The following is a 23924-nucleotide window of genomic DNA, read 5'->3' on the forward strand; positions in this document are numbered from 1 at the left end:
CTTACAAAAAAAAAAACAACCCACAGTGTCTTTCTTGGCTGAACTTCTGAACATTTTTCAGGAGCCAGACTTTCTGAAGTTGTTAAGAGGAAGCAGGGACTATAAAGAGTCTCCTCCTGTCTCATAGTAAACCTAGCAATTTGCAAACCCATCTGGTATGAAGTGTCTAAAAAACAAAACACGCAAACAAAGAGACCTCAAGTTACAGTAAGTATAAAAACATTTGACTTTCTGCATCTGGTTTGGCATAATTTAGGTTTTGTGGAAGTTTGGTTTTACTGCTGGTCATTTAGCAGTAAGGTATTTCTTTTTCCTTTTTCAGTATGTTTTACTATGCATATCTGTTGTGTTGCCTGGGTTTATTTTGAAAATGTGCATGAATGAGGATGGATGACCTACTAACTGCAGACCAAATCTACAAACGGGTACAAAGAAAGTAACTTGAAACTGGACTCTGTACAGTCCTGTGAAATGTGCTTCCACAGGAATTAAGAGGGAATCTAGCAGCCAGGTGCCTTATGAAGACAGAGGCTTTGGTAGTTTGCTGGTCTGGACCATATAACTGTGTGTTAACACAATGTTCAGGTCAAAACATGAAATGCTCAGAGAAATTGCAAAAAACCCAAGAGCAACATTTCAGACTGTGAGGCCTCAGTTAACATGTTAAAGTTCATGATGGCACAGTTGGAAAAAGACTGAAAAAGTCTGGCTTGTTTGAAAGTGTGTCCATCAGAAAACCTCTTCTTTCTAAAAGAAACATGGCAGCATCGTATAGGTTTTCAAAATGAACCACAAGACTGAAACAATGGGCCTCATTTACTAACAGCGCGTGGGCACAAATCTGTGTATAATTCATGCCTATGAAAAATTAATGTACAAATCAGTGATTTACCAAAACATCTGTACCTGAATTTATGTGTACTTACAAACAAACATGACAAACAATATGACTAATAAACAACAACAAAACAGTACCTCTCACCATGTGCATGAATAGTAATAACACCAATAATAAGGATATTTCCTTTTTGTCATCATTCGTTTTCCCAAAAATATTATAAGCCACAAAATGCTCAGGATCACTGAATTACAAATAAATACATTTTTAAAAGTTAAATTGCAACGAAAGAAAACGAAATACTGATGGAAAAGCTGTGGACTTTAATGTTTTAATTTAAACATATTCCAGTATTCCTTACCTCATTATATGAATTATAACTATCATTGCTAGATTTCATGACTTATATTTACAAATAGTGGAAACTCTTTTTTTTTATTATCATTATTATTATTATTTTATTTTATTCATTGACAAGTTGTCATTACCTGTGAGTGAAACTGGAGCACTGATGCCAGATATGTAGACGAGGCATATAATGAGCAGTTTACCTATCATTACAGCTCACCCCTTATAAAAACATTTATTTTCACATTCCTGGGATCACTGCGTGACCACTGTTGGAGACCTGGCCTACAGGCTGACGACTGCTGCTGAGATAAATGGCCTCTGGTGGAAATCACTCAGTCACCAACTACTGTGGTATTATTTGTCTGCCTGGCAGGCTGCCAAGCTTATCATTATCACAGAGTCCAGTTTTGTTCAGCTAATAGCATCTCTCTTACACACACAGACACACACACACTGCGTTTTCATATCTTAGTGGGACATCTAATTGACATAGTGCCTTCCTTAGCCGCTTACTCTAACCCTTAGGTTACGGTCAGGTTTAGCCTAACTGTAACCTTGACACTAAAACTACATTTTGGGTCTCAAAAATGCCTTTAAATTCGTGGGCACGAGCATTTTGTCCTCATAAGGGCTGTTAGTTGGTATAGCAACATTCCAATTTTTGGTCCCAACAGAGATACATAATTTTTTTTTCTTAAGAATATAACGTGAACTCACAGACTGCATTCAGGCATATATTAATTTCATCATATTACTTTTTTATTGGTGTGTGTGTGTGTGTGTGTGTGTGTGTGTGTGTGTGTGTGTGTGTGTGTGTGTGTGTGTGTGTGTGTGTGTGTGTGCACCCACCCACAGGCATGTGTGCAGCAGGTACTTTCCTTAACAGCAGGTATTAAAAAGCAGTGGAGAAGAAGAGATGTTCTAATTAGAGCATTTAGAGGGTGAAATAGGAGGCATCAGTAAAACCCCCACATGCATGCTCATGCCTCACATATTTGAGGCATTTTATTTTGAGGCACTGTTTTGTTACAGCTGTTTGTGTCATTGAGGCTATTCTGTGTATGCTGTGTTAAAATTCCATGTTTAAATACCTGAGCTCGGTAGTTGCTTGAGAGGTTTTTTGGGGTTTTGTTTTTTTCTTTGCATATAGGTTTAATTTCAGTTTATAACCACATTCATTAGCATTATGTGATAATACCGTGGCATCAGCATGGGAAGCATCAAGGTGTACATAAGCACATATTAATGAATACTTTTATATTCCTTTCAGGACTGTGGTTTACAGCACTCAGGTTTATCGAATCAGCGCTGTACTCTGAAAGTAACAGGACTGTGTGTGCTCTTTTCATCTTTCAAGTTCAAATTCCAGTCATGTGCTAAATATTTTCAAGGTGATGCACTTGAACACGCTCAATGTGTACCTAGCTGCATGGATGGTTTTACATAATGAGTCGCCATCTTTGAGCTTCCTCGCCCTACCTGGTCACTACTTGCCAAATAAGCAGCAACAAAAGTAGAGGCTGTACTGTAAACACTACAACCAAATATTTGAAATGTGACTGTTGATGCAGCAGTGTCTGACAGTAGATCTATTACGTCCTCTGAATCAGGCTGTTTTTTCGTGTGCCTCACCTCGCTGTTCACTCCTGTCAGGACTACCTGTCTTGGACTATTTGTCATGTTCCTCTGTGCATTTATAAGCAACTTTAGTTGTGTTGCAGACACTGTCTTGTTTTGGGAGGCTGCTGAAGGGAGCATTGATGCTTCAGGGGTTAGTTTGGACAGCAACGTATGCAGCTGGTGTGCATCAAAGTAACATCCTCATGGTAAGAGACATAGTTCTAGACGGACATGTAATGTTAGCGTAAATGAGATTTCACTTTGTTTGCTGCTGCTTTTTGTATTTGATCACAATGAGAGAGAGGAAGGGACAGCATGAATGTGACTTAATGAGACTTGACCTCGATTTACAATTTGGAAGAAACTGTGACTTTGTTACGAACAGCAGGGAGTAGAACAAGAACCAAATCAAGTCTTTTTAAACAGAATCTGGCGCAGTTCGCAGTGGAGACCTGCAGATTCTCAGTGCACATCACATACAGTTTATGTAAAAACACAAGATGCGTGCACTGAGTTTACCTCACAGACATTCTTCGTACTAAATATTAGATAATTCTCGGTGCCGGGCTTCAGGCTGGTTAATCTCCCTTGTGAAGGTGATAGACTCATCAACATGACCTTCAGTTAATACTAAGTGTACTATAAACATCTTCCTGTTTCTGTCTGCATGTGTCAGTAACACAAACTCAGCTGTCAACAATTCTGCTCTTATCTCACAAATGTCAAAACAGGGAATATCTAGCTCCCAGATTTATCCAAATGGTCGAATTCTTGGAGAAAAAGTAAACTTTAAAATGTTCCTTATGTACTTCTGGAATCTGTCCAACACTGCTGCTATATGCTTCCATGTCAGTGTCACGTTGTGAAAACCGCTCGAGGTCCTGTGAAATTAAACATTCACTATTTTAACCATCTTAACAAATGACCATGTTTGTCCTTTTCTGAAAAACAAAGCCACTCTTCATTTCTTTATATTTTGCGAGGAGAACTAGGATTTATTCTGCAAACTTTTTTGGAATTGCACTATATAAAGGAAAAAATGGCGTTTGTACAGCTAGATCAGTGTTTGGTATGAACATCTTTATTCAACTCTGCCCGAACTTTCTTAGGCAAGCTTTCTCCTAATTTCTGTATTTACTCTTCAGGAATAGTTCTCCAGGCTTCTTGAAGGGCATTTCAAAGTTCCTCTTTGGGTGTTGGCTCCCTCCTCTGTGTATGTTCGTGACGATTTGAACTAAACATTTTAAATGTGGATCCATCACTACATAAGGGCTGTTGAAACTGAGTTTCAGTCCAGTTCTTGTGTAATTTGGCATACCTCAGCCTTTTCTCTCCATTTCCCTTCCTCAGTAATGGCTTCTTGACAGCCACCCTTCCACTGAGACTGTTTCTGATGAGGTGAGTAGCAGGGGAATGGAAAGAGCACATGCATCGCTCAGGTCCTGTGTCAGGTCTTTGCTGGATTATTTCCTGTTTTTTAAGGACATGATGTTCAGATACTGTTCATTTCATGTAGATGGTTTTTAGGTCTGTCACTTCTCCTTTTGCCATTTTTGTAGCTTCAACTAAAGGATTTGTTTTATTTATTTGTTTGTTTGTTTTTTCTTTTGTGATAGCCTGCTCGTAACACAGTACACAAAGATGGCCCTATATACAATTTAACATAAGTTCTTTAAGTTGTCTGTTATGTATAGACGGCACTGGTTTATTCTTTGAGTTAGGTGTGTTTTATTATGATTGAATGAATCATAGATCAATGTCATTGTAACTATGACAGTGTGAATAACACTGTATTTGGTCCTTTTTTATGAACACATTCAATAAATGACTAAAGATTGCACGTAGCAATCTTTATGGAACACATTATACATAAATGTGTTTGCAGATGACACCACTGTCATTGGCCACATTCAGGATGGTGATGAGTCCACATACCAGCAGGAAGTTGAGCGGCTGGTACTCTGGTGCAGTCAGCACAATCTGAAGCTGAACACTCTTAAGACTGTAGAGATGACAGTGGACTTCAGGAGACATCCCTCAACTCTGCGCCCCCTCACCATATCAGACAGCCCTGTGTCGACTGTGAAGATCTTCAAGTTCCTGGGTACAACCATCTCCCAGGACCTGAAGTGGGAGACCAACATCAACTCCATCCTCAGAAAGACCCAGAAGAGGATTTACTTCCTGAGACAACCCCTAACCCTACAGTCTTCCAAAGGAGCTGCTAATCCAGTTCTACACTGTGGTCATTGAGTCCGTCCTGTGCTCCTCCATCACAGTCTGGTATGGAGCAGCCACTAAACAGGACAGGAGCAGACTGCAGCGGACTGTACGGGCAGCAGAAAGGATCATCGGCGCCCCCCTGCCCTCCGTCCAGGATCTGTACCTCTCAAGAACCAGGAAACGGGCAGGGAAAATCATCACAGACCCCTCACACCCTGGACAGAGACTTTTTGATCTGCTGCCCTCTGGCAGACGGTATAGAAGACTGCAGTCCAGGACCACCCAACAGTTTCTTTCCCCTCGCCATCTCCCTCCTAAACAGTTGACCTGTCACACTGCTCCCACTGCCAGACTACAACTGCACCTTATGTACATTCTGTAGTATTCATTCCACCTCATTTCATTTCTGTCATCCTGTATTCTATGTATATAAGTTTAGATTGGTTATTTATGGTTGGTTTACACAGTTTGTGTGTGTGTGTGTGTGTGTGTGTGTGTGTGTGTGTGTGTGTGTGTGTGTGTGTGTGTGTGTGTGCGTAATTTACATTGCTGTGCTTGAGAGTCACCATCTACCGGAACCAAATTCCTTGTATGTGTCTGCACATATACATGGCCAATAAACACGATTCTGATTCTGATGAGCTGCTGTAATTGACGTATTGACTGACGTAGCTGTTCCACAGAAACCATGACTGCATAAGTCAGAAACCAGCAGATTTAATTCTACCTGAACTGATTCTTCAGCCAAAGACCTGCCTTTTCTTTTTTCCTTCTTTTTTTTTTTTTTTTTTTTAAGACCCTGAGGCTGCAACGGAGGAATGAGGAGTGGCATTAACAGAGAAATGTTTACTGATCAGAAATACACACATGGAAAGACAAGCATCTGTAAACAGAGCTATAAGAAAAATAAAGGAGCAGCAAGGAATAAGGAGCTGATGGAGAGAAAAGTAAAAATGGAACAAAGGTTGAAATCTATGCTTGATTTTTCTTTACTTCAGAGCTTCCTATTGAGAAGCAAGAGGAATACCACAGAATGAGGGACGTGACTGTAATAAACTTGTAATAGCAGATCCTGTTCTTTGCAGGAAGCAGCTTCAGTTGGGAGTGACGCCAAGCCCATCTACTTAATGGTTTACTTGCACCCTGGTGTGTATGGGTGGAAAAACGGTGCCAACCTCAAAGTGCCAGCAAGGCTTTGTTCCAGTGTGCTACCTTAGTGTCCATGTGTCAAAGGAGGGTTTGGGCTAAGGACTAACACCAACAGGAAGTGCAGGAAATGGCTGTTATGGTGTGGTAATCTCCAAACATTTTTTTTAAAAAAATCTAGTTATGTAAACAGTTTGTTTCTCCACTTTTCTAAAAGATAAAGCTTTGATGTTGCACGCTTCCTAATATTTAAGCAATCAAAAACAAGAAGAAACAGCAAATTCAATCAAACTTCAAACAGCAGGAAATCACTGGTGCTTTGTAGACATTGTAGTGCTAATTTAATCTGTTTTGCTTTAGAGTGACATTTCAGCCCCAAACTCCAAGTATGTCGTGGTGTTTCAAATTGGTAAAACAACTTTACCTCATCAAAGTTTACAAGACTTGTGACTCTTTTTTTTCCATTGCATTATTGCCACATACTCATTTACCGTAAACTATAGATGCACCTCTGTGTGGGCTTAGATGAAAGGGTGGTTGCGTTTTCATCACAAAGACATGTGCCACTCAGTTTGGAAGGATAATGCTTCTGCTCCTCACTCCAGGCCCTCACATTTTGGGAAGCTCAGGTGATTCAGGAGATGATGACAGATTATACTTCTGACTCACCGTGCTGCTTTCTGGAAATACCACCCTTGCGTACAACATGCCAAGAATTTTTACATGCCTTTGTGAAAAGGCACTTTAAAACAAAATCTGCTTCAGATGCATTTAGCTTTTACTTCCAAATAGCACTCCACGCAGGCAGGAGTCCAGGAGCAGCTTCTAGGCTTTGGCCTCTAACATTCACAGTGTGCTCTCTGTTCATCGTCAAGAAGAGGCCAAGAAGTAAGTTTCGTTTCTTTTTTTTAATTTAAGGAGATAATTTGTTAGTGACCAGATTTACTCAATATTTGTGGTGTTTTTTTTAAGAAATGCAAATCTTTAACTAGTTGTGCTGCCTCACTGCAAATACTGCTAACAGGCAAAATCAAAATAGAGGATAAAATGCAAATGTAATTTGGCTTGGTCTTTCAGTTTCTCTATAGCTCCTTCCCCAGGTTATAGAAATCACTTGATCCCTTTATAGTAAAGGAGTCACAGAGCTAAATGTAAAAATGTTCATTGTTTTGTTTATCATTCTTATGGTTTATGACCAAATTTTACTAGAAGGCATGATCAGACACAGACAGGAACAAATTATTTAAATCACTTAGAAATCAAACCAGAAGATTTGGTACCTGAAATTTTTGTGTGTGTCCTCGTTTTTATTTCAAACCTGAAAAGTCAGGCGCAACTTCTTATAAAAGTACAAACTGAAAGTTAGTGCCTTTCTTCCTGCTGGGCGATAATGTCGTGTCCCCAAATGTTGGAACATTAATGAATACCTAAAACCTCTGAACTGCAGGTAAAAGAGAAATTAAAAACAATATTCAGGTTCCTCAGTTTTGACAAATGTAGTGTGAACAACTTGAGATCAAAACACATGCATGTATGTAGCATTTTTGTGTGTGTGTCTAATGTGGGTCATCTGATCATCCTGGCTTTCACCGCAGCAGGATGGGCTTATTGTATTGTCTGACAGGAAACGCACACACTCACACATAAACATGCATGTGTGCACGTGTCTGTGTGTTATCACCTCTAGACAATACAGAGGAACAGGAGCACAAAGACAGGAGAGTGTTGTCCTGAGGGCTGGCGAGCAGAGCCGCACACACATTCAAACAACACGGGCTAAAAATGAGCTCATACCTGATGTAATGACACAAGGAGAGCTCTTCTTCTTGCTTCTTCTCTTTCACAGATGAAATTTAATCATTCTTGCCAGCATTCCTGTTAAAAGAATGCACCAAAGTAGACTCTAAACTCGACTCAGTGTCAGCTGAAACATAAATCAGTAAAGTGCTTAAAGTCCATGAGGCTTGAGAGCGCCTTAGGTTGCTCAAACGTGCAACATTCATGCCAAGACCACATTTTTCAGCCTCTCTGCAAATAGCAACATTAGGTCACCTCTAAATCTTCTTTAAGTACCAGACTAGTTGGTGGTGTTGGTGTCAGAGGTACCAAAGAAAAAGGTTGAGAGCATGAAATATGAGGCTGTGAAGGCAATACGGAGGAGGGGGAGATGGAGGAGAGGAGGGTATGTGGGAGTTTTCTTCTGTGCTGGGGGGTAGAAGACAACTCTGCTAAAAGAGAAAGAAAACTCCTCCCAAACACAGAAGTGCATGAAAGGCGGGGCTGAGAGCTCACAAATCACTCCCCAAAGAGAGGAGGAGGAGGGCAGAGTTTGTGACAATGCTGCGCTACTTGTTGTTGCCCATCCAAAGGAGCCGGTCAGCAATTTTTAGCTAGTCAGTCATTCAAATTATGAAAGTCAATAAGTTTGTGAAGTGAGAGAAAAGAGCAGCGATCACACACTGAGGAGGAGCTCACACTTGCAGGTAGGAATGAGAAGTTTGTAGGAGCACACTTGTATGCAGTGGGGTGTAGGAATGTGTATGTGGGGAAGTTGACAGCAGAGGAGACGGAGCTGAGGCAGCTATCTTTATGATCGTCTTCTGAATGCAATTTTTTTCCCCCGTTTGTCTGTTTTTCTACTTGTTACTTTCTTTCTCTGGCTGCTGTTTATCTCCCTACGCCGCTGTGCTTTCCCTTCATCTCACAGCTGTCTGTCCGTCCATCCCTCTTGGTTTGCTTGTTTACAGCTCCCAGTGAGTAAAATTTACTCTGGGATTTTTTTTTTTGAGCAATAAGTTGCCATCCCAAGGCGCTGGGTGTAACTGCGGTTGCTGGGATTGGTGGTGTTAGCTGTGGAAAACCCAGCAGGAAATAATTACACGAAATATGAAAGATAAGACCAACGGCATTTCTTTCATCATTTTCTTTTTCTTGTTAGGCTCGCTCACTTAAGCATTTGCTTATCCTGACTCGATGTGATAAATGACTCAAAAATCTGGCTGCTTGTCAGAGATGGCGTTGCTTAACACTTTACAACACCTAAAATTAGTCGTTGCTAAATACGAAGATGATGAATATGTGTTTGTGACATATGACTTAAAAGATTTGTGAGTTTAAAACAAAACTGTAAATTAAAAGCTCTTATCAGACAGCGCTTTGCTGTTTTGCTCACGATCACTTTGACAGGTCGAGGCTGAAACTCGTGATCTCATAACTGAGAGGTCAATCTTTAAACAGCAAGCCACCAACTAAATGATGACAGAGTCAGGCATGTGTGTCTGTGTGGTGTTGATGTTGGGGGGGGAACACATGTATGCAGCAGGTTGCTTCAGACATTAGTCAGTGTCATGTCTGAACTTCTCAGTGGAGTTGGAGTAAACCAATGAGATTCAGCCTTTAATGCTAAAATGTGTCTGTGTCAGATGCAAGGAGCACAGATTTGTGACGGTTGTGTGTTTCCAGGGTCAGTATTGTATGTGTAGTGTTGTGTTACTTGGATTCCTTGTGGTGTCAGTTGTTTGGTATTCCAGTAAGCCATCAGCACTATACAACCTACTAATCTTTGCAAAGACAGAGACCCTGCATAGCTGGAAAAGGGGGAAAAACAGATATTTATGGTCTTCATTTAAGTACATTGCTGCATTACTTGGTCATCACCAATATGTGGTACTTTAAATCTGAAGAAAATATTGTACATTTTCTTCTAATGCTTGCATCCGATGCCCAGAAGACTTTAGAGAGACACAAACATGTGACAAATACAGAGAGTACGATCCAGATTTATCCATCCAGCAGTATACTAAATAATATAGTTGGGAACTTTGAAGCATCTGGGCTAGACACAGCATCTTCAACATCAGTGATGTGGATTGTGTCAAAGAGGCTAAGTATTTTTGAATTAAACTTAGAACCTGCAATTTTTCTTTATTAAAGCAGTAAGACAGATGACGTGGAAATATGGACAAAAACAGCACAATGGTACCTTTCTACTATGCACATTACATGATGTTTAATGACATTTTAAAAAAGCTTTACAAGATTTGAAATGGTGTTACAGGTACCCCTCGTCCTTATGCTAAGCTCACATCATTATCCTCTAGCTCTGACCTTTCCTTATTGTTGTACAGACAAGTATGAAAAGGCTTGAAGTGGGATCAGTCTTGCCATCGAACTGTCAGAGAGAAGGCAAATGGGTCTGTTACCCAAAATGTCAAACACTGATTTAGTCATTTATGTGAAGAAGTGTTGGGTGGCTGCGCTTCAGGAGGTAGAGGAGATCATCTACTAATCAGAAGCTTGGTGGTTTGATCACTGGCTTTTTGGCAAGAGACTGAATGTCGAGTTGCTCCGATACAACCATTGGAGTGTGAATGCTAGGTGTGAAACACTTGGACACAGAAATAAGCCCTTGTATGAATGTGCGTGTAAATGGGTAATTGGGGCTTGTTGTAAGAAGCGGTTGGGGTGATCAAATTAAGTATGTAAGTACCAATCAATTTACATTTAGAGTAACATATTTAGCAGGTTTTTTGTTTGTTTTTTCCTGCTTCATATCGATCCATTTGGGATCCTTTTGAGTCCACATGTAGTTAATGTAGTGGGTATGTGCTACCTTACCTTACTTAACCTGTTTCCTGTTTTTGTTCTGCCTGTTTTCTCAACAAAAGCTTGAGTAAATGAAACCAATCACTGTCCTGGTGATTTTCCTTTTGGAGATAAGCCAGAATTTGTTATACAGCCTGGCTTGCACTATCCGTGCTTCCTTGTAAGTAGCATAGCTTTAGTTGTGAAATAACAATAAGATGACAGTGATAACACTAACCAATGCTTCAGGCATATATAGCCTTTAATTTGATCAATTTAACAAATAATTAAATATATCAGCTTTTTAATTCAATTGTTTACACATGAGAAGATGTCAGAAGTGCATCCCACAATGCAGTGCAATCTTTGTAGTTCAAACATCATTTGAAACTTGGTTTCAGATTTAAGGTTGCAGGTTCTTCCTGACAGTTCACTCTGCATCTTTTACTGAAGTGAAAATCTACAAGCTCCATTCATCACCTACTCAGCTGCCACTTCGTGCAACTGTCTGACAGTGTGGTGTACAGTGACTGTACAGTTAAGACTGATGCGTAAATGTACAAAATGAGTGCACATGCTGAGGGGAAGTTAGGTGTGACTGTCTGACAGAGTGAGAGATGTGCACAAAGGTTTAGAAGTATGAAATGGCAGCTACTGCTGTGGGATTTAATAAGAGCCTCATTAATATGTTAAACACATCTCTCACACACACACACACTCTTTCACACACACACACACACACACACACACACACTGGTGAGCCCACGCACTGAAGAGCGCAGTAGGACACCTCTCCCTCTCTCTAACAAAGACTGGCTCTACACAGTGGTCATGTGACAGTTGTTCCCATTGTTCACTTCTGGCCAGGGGTGGTTTTCCTAATGTGTGTGTGTGTGCATGCGCATGAGTATTTGCGTGCATGTTAAAGCAGGAAGACACTTTAAGCCAGCCAGAGGAAATCCCTCATTCCCAAGCATGTTGATGTTTGCGCTCGTCCTCCCGGTTGTGTGTATGCTCGTGTGTAATGACAGACCACCTCTGCAGCATCTGAAGCTTAATGTTAAAACCCTACTTTATTTTTGAAGCATTTTATCGAGTGTGTTTTTTAATCTAGACGCTCGGTTTGTGTTTTGTAAACCATCTGTCCATGGTACCAAAGGACTAAAAGAGATTCGCGGAACTCTCTTAAAGACTCCTGATGTTCCCCAAAAAGGCCAATATTTTAAAACCACTACTTGAGTGGATTAGCCAAAGAGCTCTCTGCCTCCTGGCTGATGTGTTGGGTTGGCTGGAGAGATGCTGAGAGAGCTCACCATCAAAACATTTGACTAAATTGAATTGAACCGATTGCAAAAGTAGTGTCCTTCAGATGGAAATGGCTCAAGAGATACTCTGTGAAAAGGAGGAAGGCATATTTGTTTTATTGATAGTAATTCTTTATAATGAACTGCTGTCCTCTAAATGTTTATACTGCCATTTCCTCTTCCCGTTAACCTACACGTCCCCCCCCCCCCCCCCCCCCCCCCCCCTCCAAGGTCTTGTGCACAAATGTTATTGTTCCAAACCCAAGGCCTTCACTAGTGTTGGTGACAAACCAAATCTCACTTGAGGATGTTTTGTCTGTTACATGGCTAAAGAATAAAACTTTTTATTGGCTGGCAGACCTTTATGAACATGTGAAACTGTGTGAATTTCCCTTTTAACCATTTATTTTGGAATTGTCTAGCTACCCAATCTTACTGGGTTGAGGTAATAACAAAAATTTTACTTGTACTCAGCTTTGGGCTACCATATGTTTAGGTAAGATAGCATAAATACCTTCTTAAAATATTCCTCATAACCAGTTTAAATACAATAACAATGTGACAGTTGAATAAGGATCCACCAATTGCAGGGGAATGATTGGGCATTTTGAAGGATATTTATTAAATGAACCTGAGGAATAAAAACTGAAACTTTATGACTGTTTTTCCTCTTTGTAACCGTCTACATTGCACTGTTAGTATATGAACATGAGTACGTTTGTAAACATGAAATATGTAAACATAGTTATTTCTTGTTGTTTCTGAAGGTAAGACTGCATCAAGTTTCTGATATGTTGATTTTTCTTACTGCTGTTTCATTTTAGTTTAGTTTTGATTTAAAAAATAATAATAAATTTATAAGCAAAAACTTTTTTTTCCCTCCAGCTCTTAGAATGAATAATTTATCATTATCTTGAAATGTTCATTCCTGTGTGTTTGTACGAAAGCACATTATTTAAAACAAACAGTTTTTCTGTAAAACAACAAGCGAAAATTGATACCAGTTGAAATGTGGGTCAAAATTGTAGAAATAATGACTCAGCATTCTTGATATTTTTTTTGTTGATACCCCTATCTTTTCTGCCGTATACTGATTATATTGTCACTTGTGCTTCTGAGGGATTATGTTATGAGCGCTAGTATTAACCGTTACGATACTGATTTTAAGAAGTTTTTACGTTACTTAACGTGCACACACCTTGTACATGAAAAAAAGGCACTAGCAAGTGTCACTCAAACCTAATGTGAAGTTAAAACTTGCTGGTATAAAACACAAATTCTTTGGCATGGATGTCTTTTCAAATCTGTCTGACCCACTATAGCGTATACTGTCCATACATAGGAAATAATAGACTTGGTATAGGAAGCACTTGCACTCATTTGCAGAGTTATAACTACTGGTTGAACAGCTGTGGAGAAGAGAGGGTGAACCAGGGACAAAGATAAAAGTGGTGGGGAACTAGACGAGTCCATTATTATAAGAGGTAAAAGGATAAAGAAAAGGGAGAAGGACAAGTCTGGGAGCTGCCATGATGGACAGGCAGGGAGGAAGGGAGGGAGGGCATGTCTGTGTGGAGGAGGGTGTGAGACTACAAGAGAAAGGGGGAAGATGGATGAGTAGGGACCAGTGAGAGAAGAGTGAAATAATGCAGAAAAAAATAAATGGTTGGAAAAGAATAGGCAAATGTACAGGACAAGAGTGTAGCTGTAGCTCTCAGAATCAATTGTTTATGTATTAGTTAAACGGACCCAGTATACGGGAGTAAGTGCTAAATGTTTGTGTTTTCAATCAGTGAGAGTCAGTCAATTCTCTTCTGCAGGAGAGTGTGTGTCTGTGTCTGGCAGATGGTCAGGGCCACACACACACAAATACACATACAGCTGACCGTCCCCAAGGGTCGTATAATAGCTTCTCCTGTTGTAGTCGTTCTACCCTTCAGAGGAATCCACTCTCTCTGACCCGGCATGCCTTAGAAGGACTTTTACTGTGTACACTGAAGAGTCCTGAACCAGCCAGCTGTTCCTTTCTCTAAACCATTATTTGCATTTTTATTGATATTCATGATTACAAGCTGGTGGCTCAGTGACCCCCTGCTGGAGTTAAGTTTTAGCATTTAGTTCCAGTTTAAGGCGGTCCTGGTTTATTTATAGGAGTGACCAAACTCCAAGAACCTACTGAAAGGTTGTGTCCTCTCGTTTGTAGCCTTCTCCTTTGAGCTGGTGTTAACTCTAGCGTTTGCCATTTAATGTGACAGCAAACAACAGCCGTAGATGAGAAACTATGCGAGTATTTTTGCCAAAAGACCAAAAAAGTGCTACTAAACACAAATCTTGGAGACATCACACAGGGTATCAATCATCTCAGTCATTGAGCATACTTTAGCACAGCCCTGGAAGCGGGGAAATTGACTTCTGTGGCTGTAATGCTGCTCCAACAAGTGCTCCAATTTATGCTTTCACATATTTTTAAGCGCTAGTTCTGTTCGCATTGGCAGAAGTCTAAACAAAAATGCTACAAAGACATTTTATCATTTCGGCTTGCTATCAAAGTATTAAATGTAAGACAGTTTGCTGCTAGGAGGCACGTTTCTGTACTGTACACATGGTCTGAAATGATGTCCGTCTGAGCTGTTAGTTTTTGTTGTTTGTTGCGGATCATCTTTTTTGTTATTATCATGCACATGTAAAAGTGGTCCAGCAGCATTTTTCTGCAGTTACTGCAGGTCAGTTGAACACCGGTCAGTTTGATTATGTTCCTTCAGCTTGTGTTCTCTGATCATAATCAGGCTGTTTAACAATAGCAAACACGGGCTCAGTTGTTCAGATCAGATTCTTAGGTTTGAGATTAGAGAGCGGGTCAGTTGAATCCAGTCTGCTACCGTGTTATTTTAGTTTGTACAGTATGACTAACTGCTGTGCTGTGAGTGATTCAGAGCGGATAAAGCTGTGCTGTTCACTCATCGTCACACAGCAGGGGAATTTCTCTGTCCTGTGTTTTAGTTCCCTGTCATCCTATCGGTCATGTTCATCATGCTGTATTTATAACTGTGTCTGTCTGTTCATTACACAAGATCTAGCTAATGGGCAAAAATAAAGTTGGGTGCAGTGCTGCTCTCTTTTCTTTTTTTCTGTTTTCCCTTTTTTTAAGTATCTGGTGTATGAATCAGTTTTTAAGGAGATTACTGGAATACAAAGTATTTTGAAAATGTCCTAGTGTTATACTGATACTGATACTCAGAGGTTGTTGCTAAAAATATCACATAACACTGAGGCACACAGGGTCAGACCTCTATTCTGTTCTCATATCCACTAACAGAGGGCTGAAGTCAGCCTTCAGTCTGGTGTGGGAGAAAAGAAAACGTGGCTCCGATCCAACTATTGTATAAAAATTGGCTCAGGCGAAATTCTCAAACACATCTACTTTACTTTAATCTTCCCCTCTTCAGTGGAAATATTAAATTGTTATCCATTTGCTAACTTATGTGGATTTTATTGGCTTCGTTTTCAGACACAGTGTAGCTACAGATTTTGTTTCAGAGTGTGCACATGAAATTTTTTGTTTTTTAAAAAAAAAGGGGGGGGGGGAATCCATTAAATAGAGATGGGGTGTTATTCAGAGGTCAGATTAACTTGCTGCATCTACTAAACATTAGCGAAAAGTGCTAGTAAGTATTTCTGTATGTATGAACACTTGAAAGAGAGTGAGAATGATGGCTTTGTGTCTCCATTAAAGAGAGACAACTACTGTATACTGGCTGTGTGCGCCATTTCATCTCAGTCAGTGCTTCATGTCAGCCATTGTTACACAAATGTATAGCTGAGATTACTGTTCGTTATAACACACCTGAAGACAGCTAATTTGTTTGATTCATTCACTTAGTTTCCTTTATATTTGCAGGAACTCAGTAAAGTTCTTAATCTTTATTAAGTAATCCAAAGTCATGGTGTATGTCATTACTGTTTAACAGTAAATGTCTGTATGTGTTTTGTTTCCAGAGTTGAGGATGATGGCAGAGGGGCGTTTTGCTAGTCTGCCCAGGTCTCTTCAAGCACACCACACCCTGGGAGGAGGCACAGGCCACTCTGGAGTACCCAGCAGCCCTCTTGGTGCCCCAAGCAATAATACCTGCTCCTCCAGGAGGCACCAGGCCTCTCTCACATCCTCCATGGATCTTCTCAGCTCCAGACCTGGGTAAGCTGTGTAACCATCATAAGCTCACTGCTGTTGAGTCATTTATTAGAAATCAGCAATAGTAACATTTCCCAGTGTGAGTAACTGTTTGCTTTTTGTCCTGCAGTCTCCATCCAGGCCAGTGTGGCAGCCTATCAGAAAAGCCAGCTGCCACCTACCAGCCAATCTCTATTCATGGGACTCTGCCTCGGCGCAAAAGAGGAGGGGTCAACCTCACACATGGAAACTACACCTGGGACCCCAAAGCCAATCACACAGAGCCTTTAATTTATGAGAATGCATTACTGACTGCTGAGTACCCTCATCAGTCCATGACCTCTTCACTGGTCCAAAATATCGCTGATGACTTCCATGGTTACAGGTAAACATGTTCACAAACACAGACAAACATGGATAATGCTTCTGGATGTTTATAGTTTCATTTTCATTCTGCGGTTTGTTCTTGCACATTCTGGGCAAATGACAGTCTTCATCACAAGTACGACTGTTGCTTATCTTTATATCTGTCAGATGTTTGTGTAGGGAAACCATCTTTCAGAAGAAGCACCTTTTGTTCAGTACTATCATGATAAAAGGTGATTGTTGCAGGGGTGTCTTGTCATTCTGAAGGCTGGCAATGTTTGATGATCAGAGACTGTTAGTGCTCTCGAGAAAACACTGCTCCTCTTCAGACTGGAGAGTGAGACAGTGTGGAGTTGGATGGAGAAAAGTGAGGTTGTATAGAGACCCCTGAGGGGGTGTAGTGATTAGCTCAACTTCAGAGGGAGCACACACACACACACACACAAACCCACACACATCTCATCCCTCATCATGTCCTCCACCTTTCTATCTCTAGTGTAGAGTTACAACAGACTGTATCTGATGTAGCCAGCTTTGTGTGTGCATGTGATGTGCGTCTGTGGGCGCATTCGTGTAGCCCCCAGCAGTTGGGTTACCTTTGTTGGTCAGGGTGTGGCGTGGCAGATCAGAGACTACTGTGAAGTCTTTGTCTCTACTTTTTATCTGTCTGCCTCCATGCCGGATAGATTTCATAGACCGCTGACATACAGTGGGACAATTTGTCCAGGTCAAATTCAGCCTGTACAGGTGGCAAAATAATGAGTAGCATATTGTTCTTTTTTTTGTGTTCTTTCACAACGTTAGTACAACTTCATGGGTATTTTCTTGTTCTTTTAAACAGCTAGCACAGAAAGTGCCAGCTTTTACACCTTTCATGCATAAATGAGCCTTTTGACTGATTAAAGTTCATGAAAATTCAGCCATTACCTGATGATAAAGTTCATCAAGAAAGCATATTTCTAAAGTTTTGGCATGTCGGTTCTCATCCACCCAGGGGCGTAATTTCCAGGGGGGTTAAGGGGGTTATGACCCCCCCCCCCCCCCCCCCCCCCCCTCAATAATCAGACCCAGCCAATATAACCCCCCCAGTAAAATTATGAATTATCTTGCATAAATAGGCTGCTAATTGTCTTTACTCATTTTGAATGTGAAATAGTTGCATGTTTAATCATCTGGGAATTTACCCAGATTTATTTATTTATTTAGACAGAGATCTTGACACCCACCCCCACCCCCCACCCCCCCACCCCCAGCCTTACTTCAAGTTAAGACTGTGAGAATCAGGCAAAAGTTGCTTTTGATTATTCCTTCAGATTACCTGTGCAGGTTTGAACCATTCAGATGTTGAGTCCAAATATCGAGACTACAGATAATTAAACATATCTTTTTAAAATATCTACATACTCAGGAAACAAATACGATTATTAGGTTACTGGGTAAAGAGGGAACGGAAGGAAAGTGAGCATGCTGTTGTGTAGAAAAACACGAAAACACAGTCTTATCTTTTGCTCAGCATGAAACTGGAGATAAACAAACCACCAGGGACCTGCTGTGATAGCTTGATAACCTGGTCGTTTCAGTGATGAATCAGCGCAGTTGAGTTTTTAAACTTATCCATCTACTGACTCAAATCCAGAGTATTTCCAAATAAGGCTCAGTTAGTATATTTGTCTCTCTCATGTTGTGAACTCTCTGTCGTCATTACCACTCAGTTGTTGAATTATTCCAGGCCAAAACTCACAGCCCCACTGGGGCGAGGCACCTTGAGGAGACTGTTGTTGTGATTTGGCGTTATACAAATAAAATTGAGCTGAATAACTTCAGGTGATATAACACAGTTTTGCATTCTGAGCTACTTTTCATTTTTTAAAAACGTGTCTAATTTGATTTAGATTGTTTGCCATTAACTCCACTTTAGGCTGACAGCAAAGAATGTCAATAGTGTTCCCTTTAAGCAGTCAGAGCAGATCCAAAATTATTGCAACTTTAAGTAATAAACTTTGGATCTCGATGCCTTTGAAATGGTTGCTTCAAAGACGAGGACCAGGTTTGCACCCACTCAGTCAATTGCTGTCGTCAGATTGATTACAGTGTGTTGGCAAGCTGCAAGTCTGCATTTATGAATTAGACTGCAATAATTTGCTTGCGCACTCCAATCTGTCGCAGTGTGGTCGCAGTCAAGCCAAGTTGGGCCACAGTTTTTGTAGCCATGTGCTTTCTGCACCCAGGCAAACCTTGTGATTGAAAGTGATCACCCTGAGGTTGAGGACATGTGCAACCATGACAACCACCTAGTCACACGCTCTTCTATTTTGACTCTAGGGTGACTGAGCCATAATGTAAGGATGGCAGCTAATGACCTGACAGAAAGGAAAGTATCTTATTCAAGTCCACATCCTCAAATTTAAAGTTTCCTGTTCAATTATGCTGGTTCTTCTTAGTTTTTATGAGTTGACACAAATTCTTTTTCCTATTCAAACTAAAACATTCAAACTTTTTATTTTTCTAGTGCACATATAGATTGCTCTTAACACTCCCAGAAATTTTCCAAATTCCAGAGTTTCCTCCCACCTCTGGTCATTTGGTTTCAAACTACAAACAATTCACAGCAGAGATTTCTATAAAATGATGAGTATGTCTTTATGGAATGTAACCACTGACTGTCCATTGCTGGCCTATGACCCCTAACCTTATGTCACACTATCTTCCCATTGGTCCATGTGTCTTTGTGTTGACCTTTGAGGGCAGCTCTAGGACCACCAAGAAAGGAGGGGGAGGAGGAAACTGAGCAGACAGAGTTCAGAGTTGGAGGGAGTATAGATGGACAATAACAGTCTGGTGATATCTGAAACTTTTCTTTTTATTTGTATAGTGTAAATGAAATTCTGAATTCCCCACCCGCTAACAATAACTCACTAACAAGTACTTTATGTAAGGTTTGTTCATATAGTGCTTTTTAAGAGCCAGAAAGTGCTTTACTGTATAAAATAAGATGCAACAAATTGTATAAATGGATAAAACGAAGCAAACGCAATCGTGCACGGATCTCAAGTCCAAGGAAAGCAAATTCTACACAAACAGATATCAAACATTTCTTTAGAACAATAGTTCAGTGTTTAATTTTAAACATTATGCTACCTTGGATACCTTGGATGCACTATAAAATGCATACCAGTAAACAGATCATCATTGATCATCAAGAACAAAATGGACTTCCTTTTTCCAAATGCACTCAATATTATTGTTTTTTTTTTTTTGTAGTTTTGTGAAAGCTGAATCATTACAAAAGGTTCACTAAAAATGTCCTTTTGTAGGCTAAACTCAACAGATTGTCCTGGAAAGGGGATGATTCAGAGTAAATCTGCTATCTACAGCAGTGCAAATGACATTTAGCCTTGTATTTTACCTGTTTGTACTGAAAAGATGTTGTATCTGAAAAGATGCCAGGTGTCAGAGCCGTTCTTATTCTAATTTATTCTAATTTATCAGTTTATTTAGTTTTTGTTACTCCGTTTCATTTCTGCTTTGCATTGTAGGACAACTGTCTGCCAACAGAGCTAGTGTGTTTTTCAGCATATTGTACGAAACTAAGATCAAATGCCTTTTGGGAATTAATTAATGCCATTTATTTTAGAATAACTGTTCAGCCTGTGGTATTAAAACTAGAATGCATAGAAATCAGCTAAGATAAACACAAACTGACAGTAAATTGAGACTTTTCACTTTCTAATGGAAGCACACTGACCTCTGTAGGCTGCCTTCAGACTCTGCATGCTGCCATCAACTTTTTCCATTTCTCCCTATCCTTGTCTGTCTCTCTCTCTCTCTCTGTCTTAGCCTCCCTTCAACACACTCTCTCTCCCACACACACAAATATAGTGTAGTTCCTAACTTAAGCCAGTTGTGGCCTTGCTGAGTATTGTGCGGTGAAGCGCAAAGAACAACAGTAGCCAGAAAAAGATTGTGGCGAGTGCTGCCTCGCAGTGGTCAGCTCGTGTCCCCTGGAATGCTTCGCTATCGCACATCCATCATGCTCTGTTTAAATTCTTTTAACGCTGTAGCCAGGATGAGTAAACATTGCTAACCTAGCACACAAGGAGTGACACCGAATCTCTGTTTGCTCCGGGGCTATCACTCTGTTTGTGAGCCTGACCTTTGACCTGCCTGAGGGGAATTTTCAAAAAAGGGAATTTCCCTCCCTCAATTTTGGCACTTTTAACCCAGGAGGATGTAGATGGGTGTTGTCTGTCTGCATTGAACCCACCTAATCCTGGAGATCCAGGCTGAGGTTACAAGGGGCAAGTGGTTGGAGTGGTAAAAAACTTTGGTCCCATCAAAGGTCCAGCAAACCACTGACCTCGGAGAAGCAACACACATGGATACAGAAAATGTTCAGTGAGTTTCTGATTTTAGTTCAGATTTCAAACCACAGAAATTCCTCTACTGCTTCTATGTCCTTTATCTTCAGCGTTGAATATCAAGCACTAATCAGTGTATGCCAAACATAATGCATTACCTGCAGCAGGTGCTTTTATAACATAGGACAGAGGCTCTGCAGCCACTCACAGCTCTTTTCCCATTGGTAGAAGCTTCCCATTGCTTTGATATAGAGTATCACCAGCAGTTCACATTTTAAATTTTGTCAGCATGTCAGCAGTGCAGTGGTTAGCACTGTCATCTCACGGCAAGAAGGTCTCTGGCTATTTATAGCTTCCTCCCACAATCCAAAGACATGTGTTAGATTAACTGGTGACTTTTAAAATTGAATTTAGGTACAAATGTAAGCATAAATGTTTGTGTCTCTATTACCCTGCAGTAGACTGGTGACCTGTCCAGGGTGTACACAACCTATCAGACAGCTGGGATAGGCGCCATCCCCACTGTGACCCCTATATTGGATAAGTGAAAGAGGATGGATGGAGTAAAAGAAAGCTATATCTATCGCTTGGTGCTTCATCCTGTAATTTTGGAATAGCGGGGGAGAGCATGGATGCATACACATACCCATCTAGTTTTTTATTCCTCATAGTTGTATATTTTACTTTTTTTTAAAAAAAAGCAAAGGAAAATTGAGAATTTAACAGCAGGCAAACAGATTCGTTTGCTGTCTCTGCTAATACCTGAAACTTGTCTTGTCTTACTTCTGTAAATGGTCTACAGTGAAAAAAAAATAACCCCAAAAATGTGAAAAGACGTTTCAGGAATGAGCACACGGCATCTGTATGGGAATGAATGAAAGGGAGCAATTTCGGAAATGCTGTGGAAAGTAGAGTAGATCGAAAGCACTTGATCACATCTTCAAACTCGATGCTGCTGCTAGTTTTGTGGCAGTTTAGGAGGTGAGGCAAGGGGGCGGTTCAGAGCGTGAATTCCTGAAAGAGCGCCCCATTCTTAGGCTTCAAAAAACTTTCACAACATTACATTCGATACTGTTGACCATAATATCCTATTAGAGCGATTAGAACATGCTGTAGGTATTACAGGTACTGCACTGCAGTGGTTTGTATCATATCTATCTAATAGACTCCAGTTTGTTCATGTAAATGGAGAGTCCTCTTCACACACTGAGGTTAATTATGGAGTTCCACAGGGTTCAGTGCTAGGACCAATTCTGTTTACATTATACATGCTTCCCTTGGGCAGCATCATTAGAAGACATAGCATACAGTTTCACTGCTATGCAGATGACACCCAGCTCTCTGTCCATGAAGCCAGATAACACACACCAATTAGTTAAACTGCAGGAATGTCTTAAAGACATAAAGACCTGGATGGCCGCTAACTTTCTGCTTCTTAATTCAGATAAAACTGAGGTTATTGTACTCGGCCCTGAAAAGCCTAGAAATATGGTATCTAACCAGATTCTTACTCTGGATGGCATTACCTTGGCCTCCAGTAACACTGTGAGGAACCTTGGAGTCATTTTTGACCAGGACATGTCCTTCAATGCACATATTAAACAAATATGTAAGACTGCGTTCTTCCATTTGCGCAACATCTCTAAAATTAGAAATATCCTGTCTCAGAGTGACGCTGAAAAACTAGTTCATGCATTTATTACTTCCAGGCTGGACTACTGCAATTCATTATTATCAGGATGTCCAAAAAACTCACTGAAAAGCCTTCAGCTGATCCAAAATGCTGCAGCAAGAGTCCTGACAGGGACTAGAAAGAGAGAGCATATTTCTCCTGTTTTCAGGCCCCTCTTCTGTGGAACCAGCTTCCAGTTTGGATTCAGGAGACAGACACTATCTCTACTTTCAAGATTAGGCTTAAAACTTTCCTTTTTGCTAAAGCATATAGTTAGGGCTGGACCAGGTGATCCTGAATCCTCCCTTAGTTATGCTGCAATAGACATAGGCTGCCGGGGGATTCCCATGATGGTAATGGCCTGCATTTGTATAGCGCTTTTCTAGTCCATAGGACCCCAAAGCGCTTTACACTACATTCAGTCATTCACCCATTCACACACACATTCACACACTGGCGATAGCAAGCTACATTGTAGCCACAGCTGCCCTGGGGCGCACTGACAGAGGCGAGGCTGCGGGACACTGGCGCCACCGGGCCCTCTGACCACCACCAGTAGGCAAACACGGGGTTAGTATCTTGCCCAAGGATATTTGGCATGCAGCCAGGATGCAGCCTGGGATCGACCCACCGACCTTCTGATTAGTGGCTGACCTGCTCTGCCACCTGAGCTACAGCCACCCCTTTGAGTTTTTCCTTTCCAGTCACCTTTCTCGCTCACTATGTATTAACAGACCTCTCTGCATTGAATCATATCTGTTATTAACCTCTGTCTCTCTTCCACAGCATGTCTTTTATCCTGTCTTCCTTCTCTCACCCCAACCGGTCGCAGCAGATGGCCGCCCCTCCCTGAGCCTGGTTCTGCCGGAGGTTTCTTCCTGTTAAAAGGGAGTTTTTCCTTCCCACTGTTGCCAAAGTGCTTGCTCATAGGGGGTCATATGATTGTTGGGTTTTTCTCTGTATCTATGAAGCGCCTTGAGGCGACTTATGTTGTGATTTGGCGCTATATAAATAAAATTGAATTGAATTGAATTTATGGCGCTTTTTCCAAATACAGTGATGGACTGAGTCATACAATCGTCAAATAAACCTCACAAAGAAATTAGTTCAGCTCCAGTATAGTCAAGTGCTTTAAGTTTTACTTTATAATACATTTAATTTGATTTATTTTGTACTCAGGTATGCATGCATACATTTATAGATCTGTTTCTAAATAGGACTACACATGCTAATGGATGTTGTTTTCATCTGTTTGGCAATTTTGAAGTTTTGTTGGTAATCATTCTGTCATAAT

General features: G+C 40.7%; 1 protein-coding gene across 5 annotated transcripts in view; it reads left to right on the top strand.

Annotated features, from left to right (window-relative positions):
* Positions 1–23924, top strand: part of bcar3 (BCAR3 adaptor protein, NSP family member) — a 96997-nt gene that overhangs the window by 31230 nt on the left and 41843 nt on the right. For 3 of the 5 annotated variants that reach the window (XM_082511466.1, XM_082511467.1, XM_082511468.1), the window contains 2 exons: positions 16063–16258; positions 16365–16619. In XM_082511466.1, the coding sequence (XP_082367592.1) occupies positions 16063–16258; positions 16365–16619 (451 nt within the window). Of the gene's footprint in view, positions 1–7003; positions 7067–8504; positions 8662–16062; positions 16259–16364; positions 16620–23924 lie in introns of those variants that run through there. The other 2 variants (XM_082511470.1, XM_082511469.1) reach the window with 2 other exon arrangements.

Source organism: Aulonocara stuartgranti, assembly GCF_965226115.1.
Source record: "Aulonocara stuartgranti genome assembly, chromosome: 17".
Lineage (NCBI taxonomy): Eukaryota > Metazoa > Chordata > Actinopteri > Cichliformes > Cichlidae > Aulonocara > Aulonocara stuartgranti.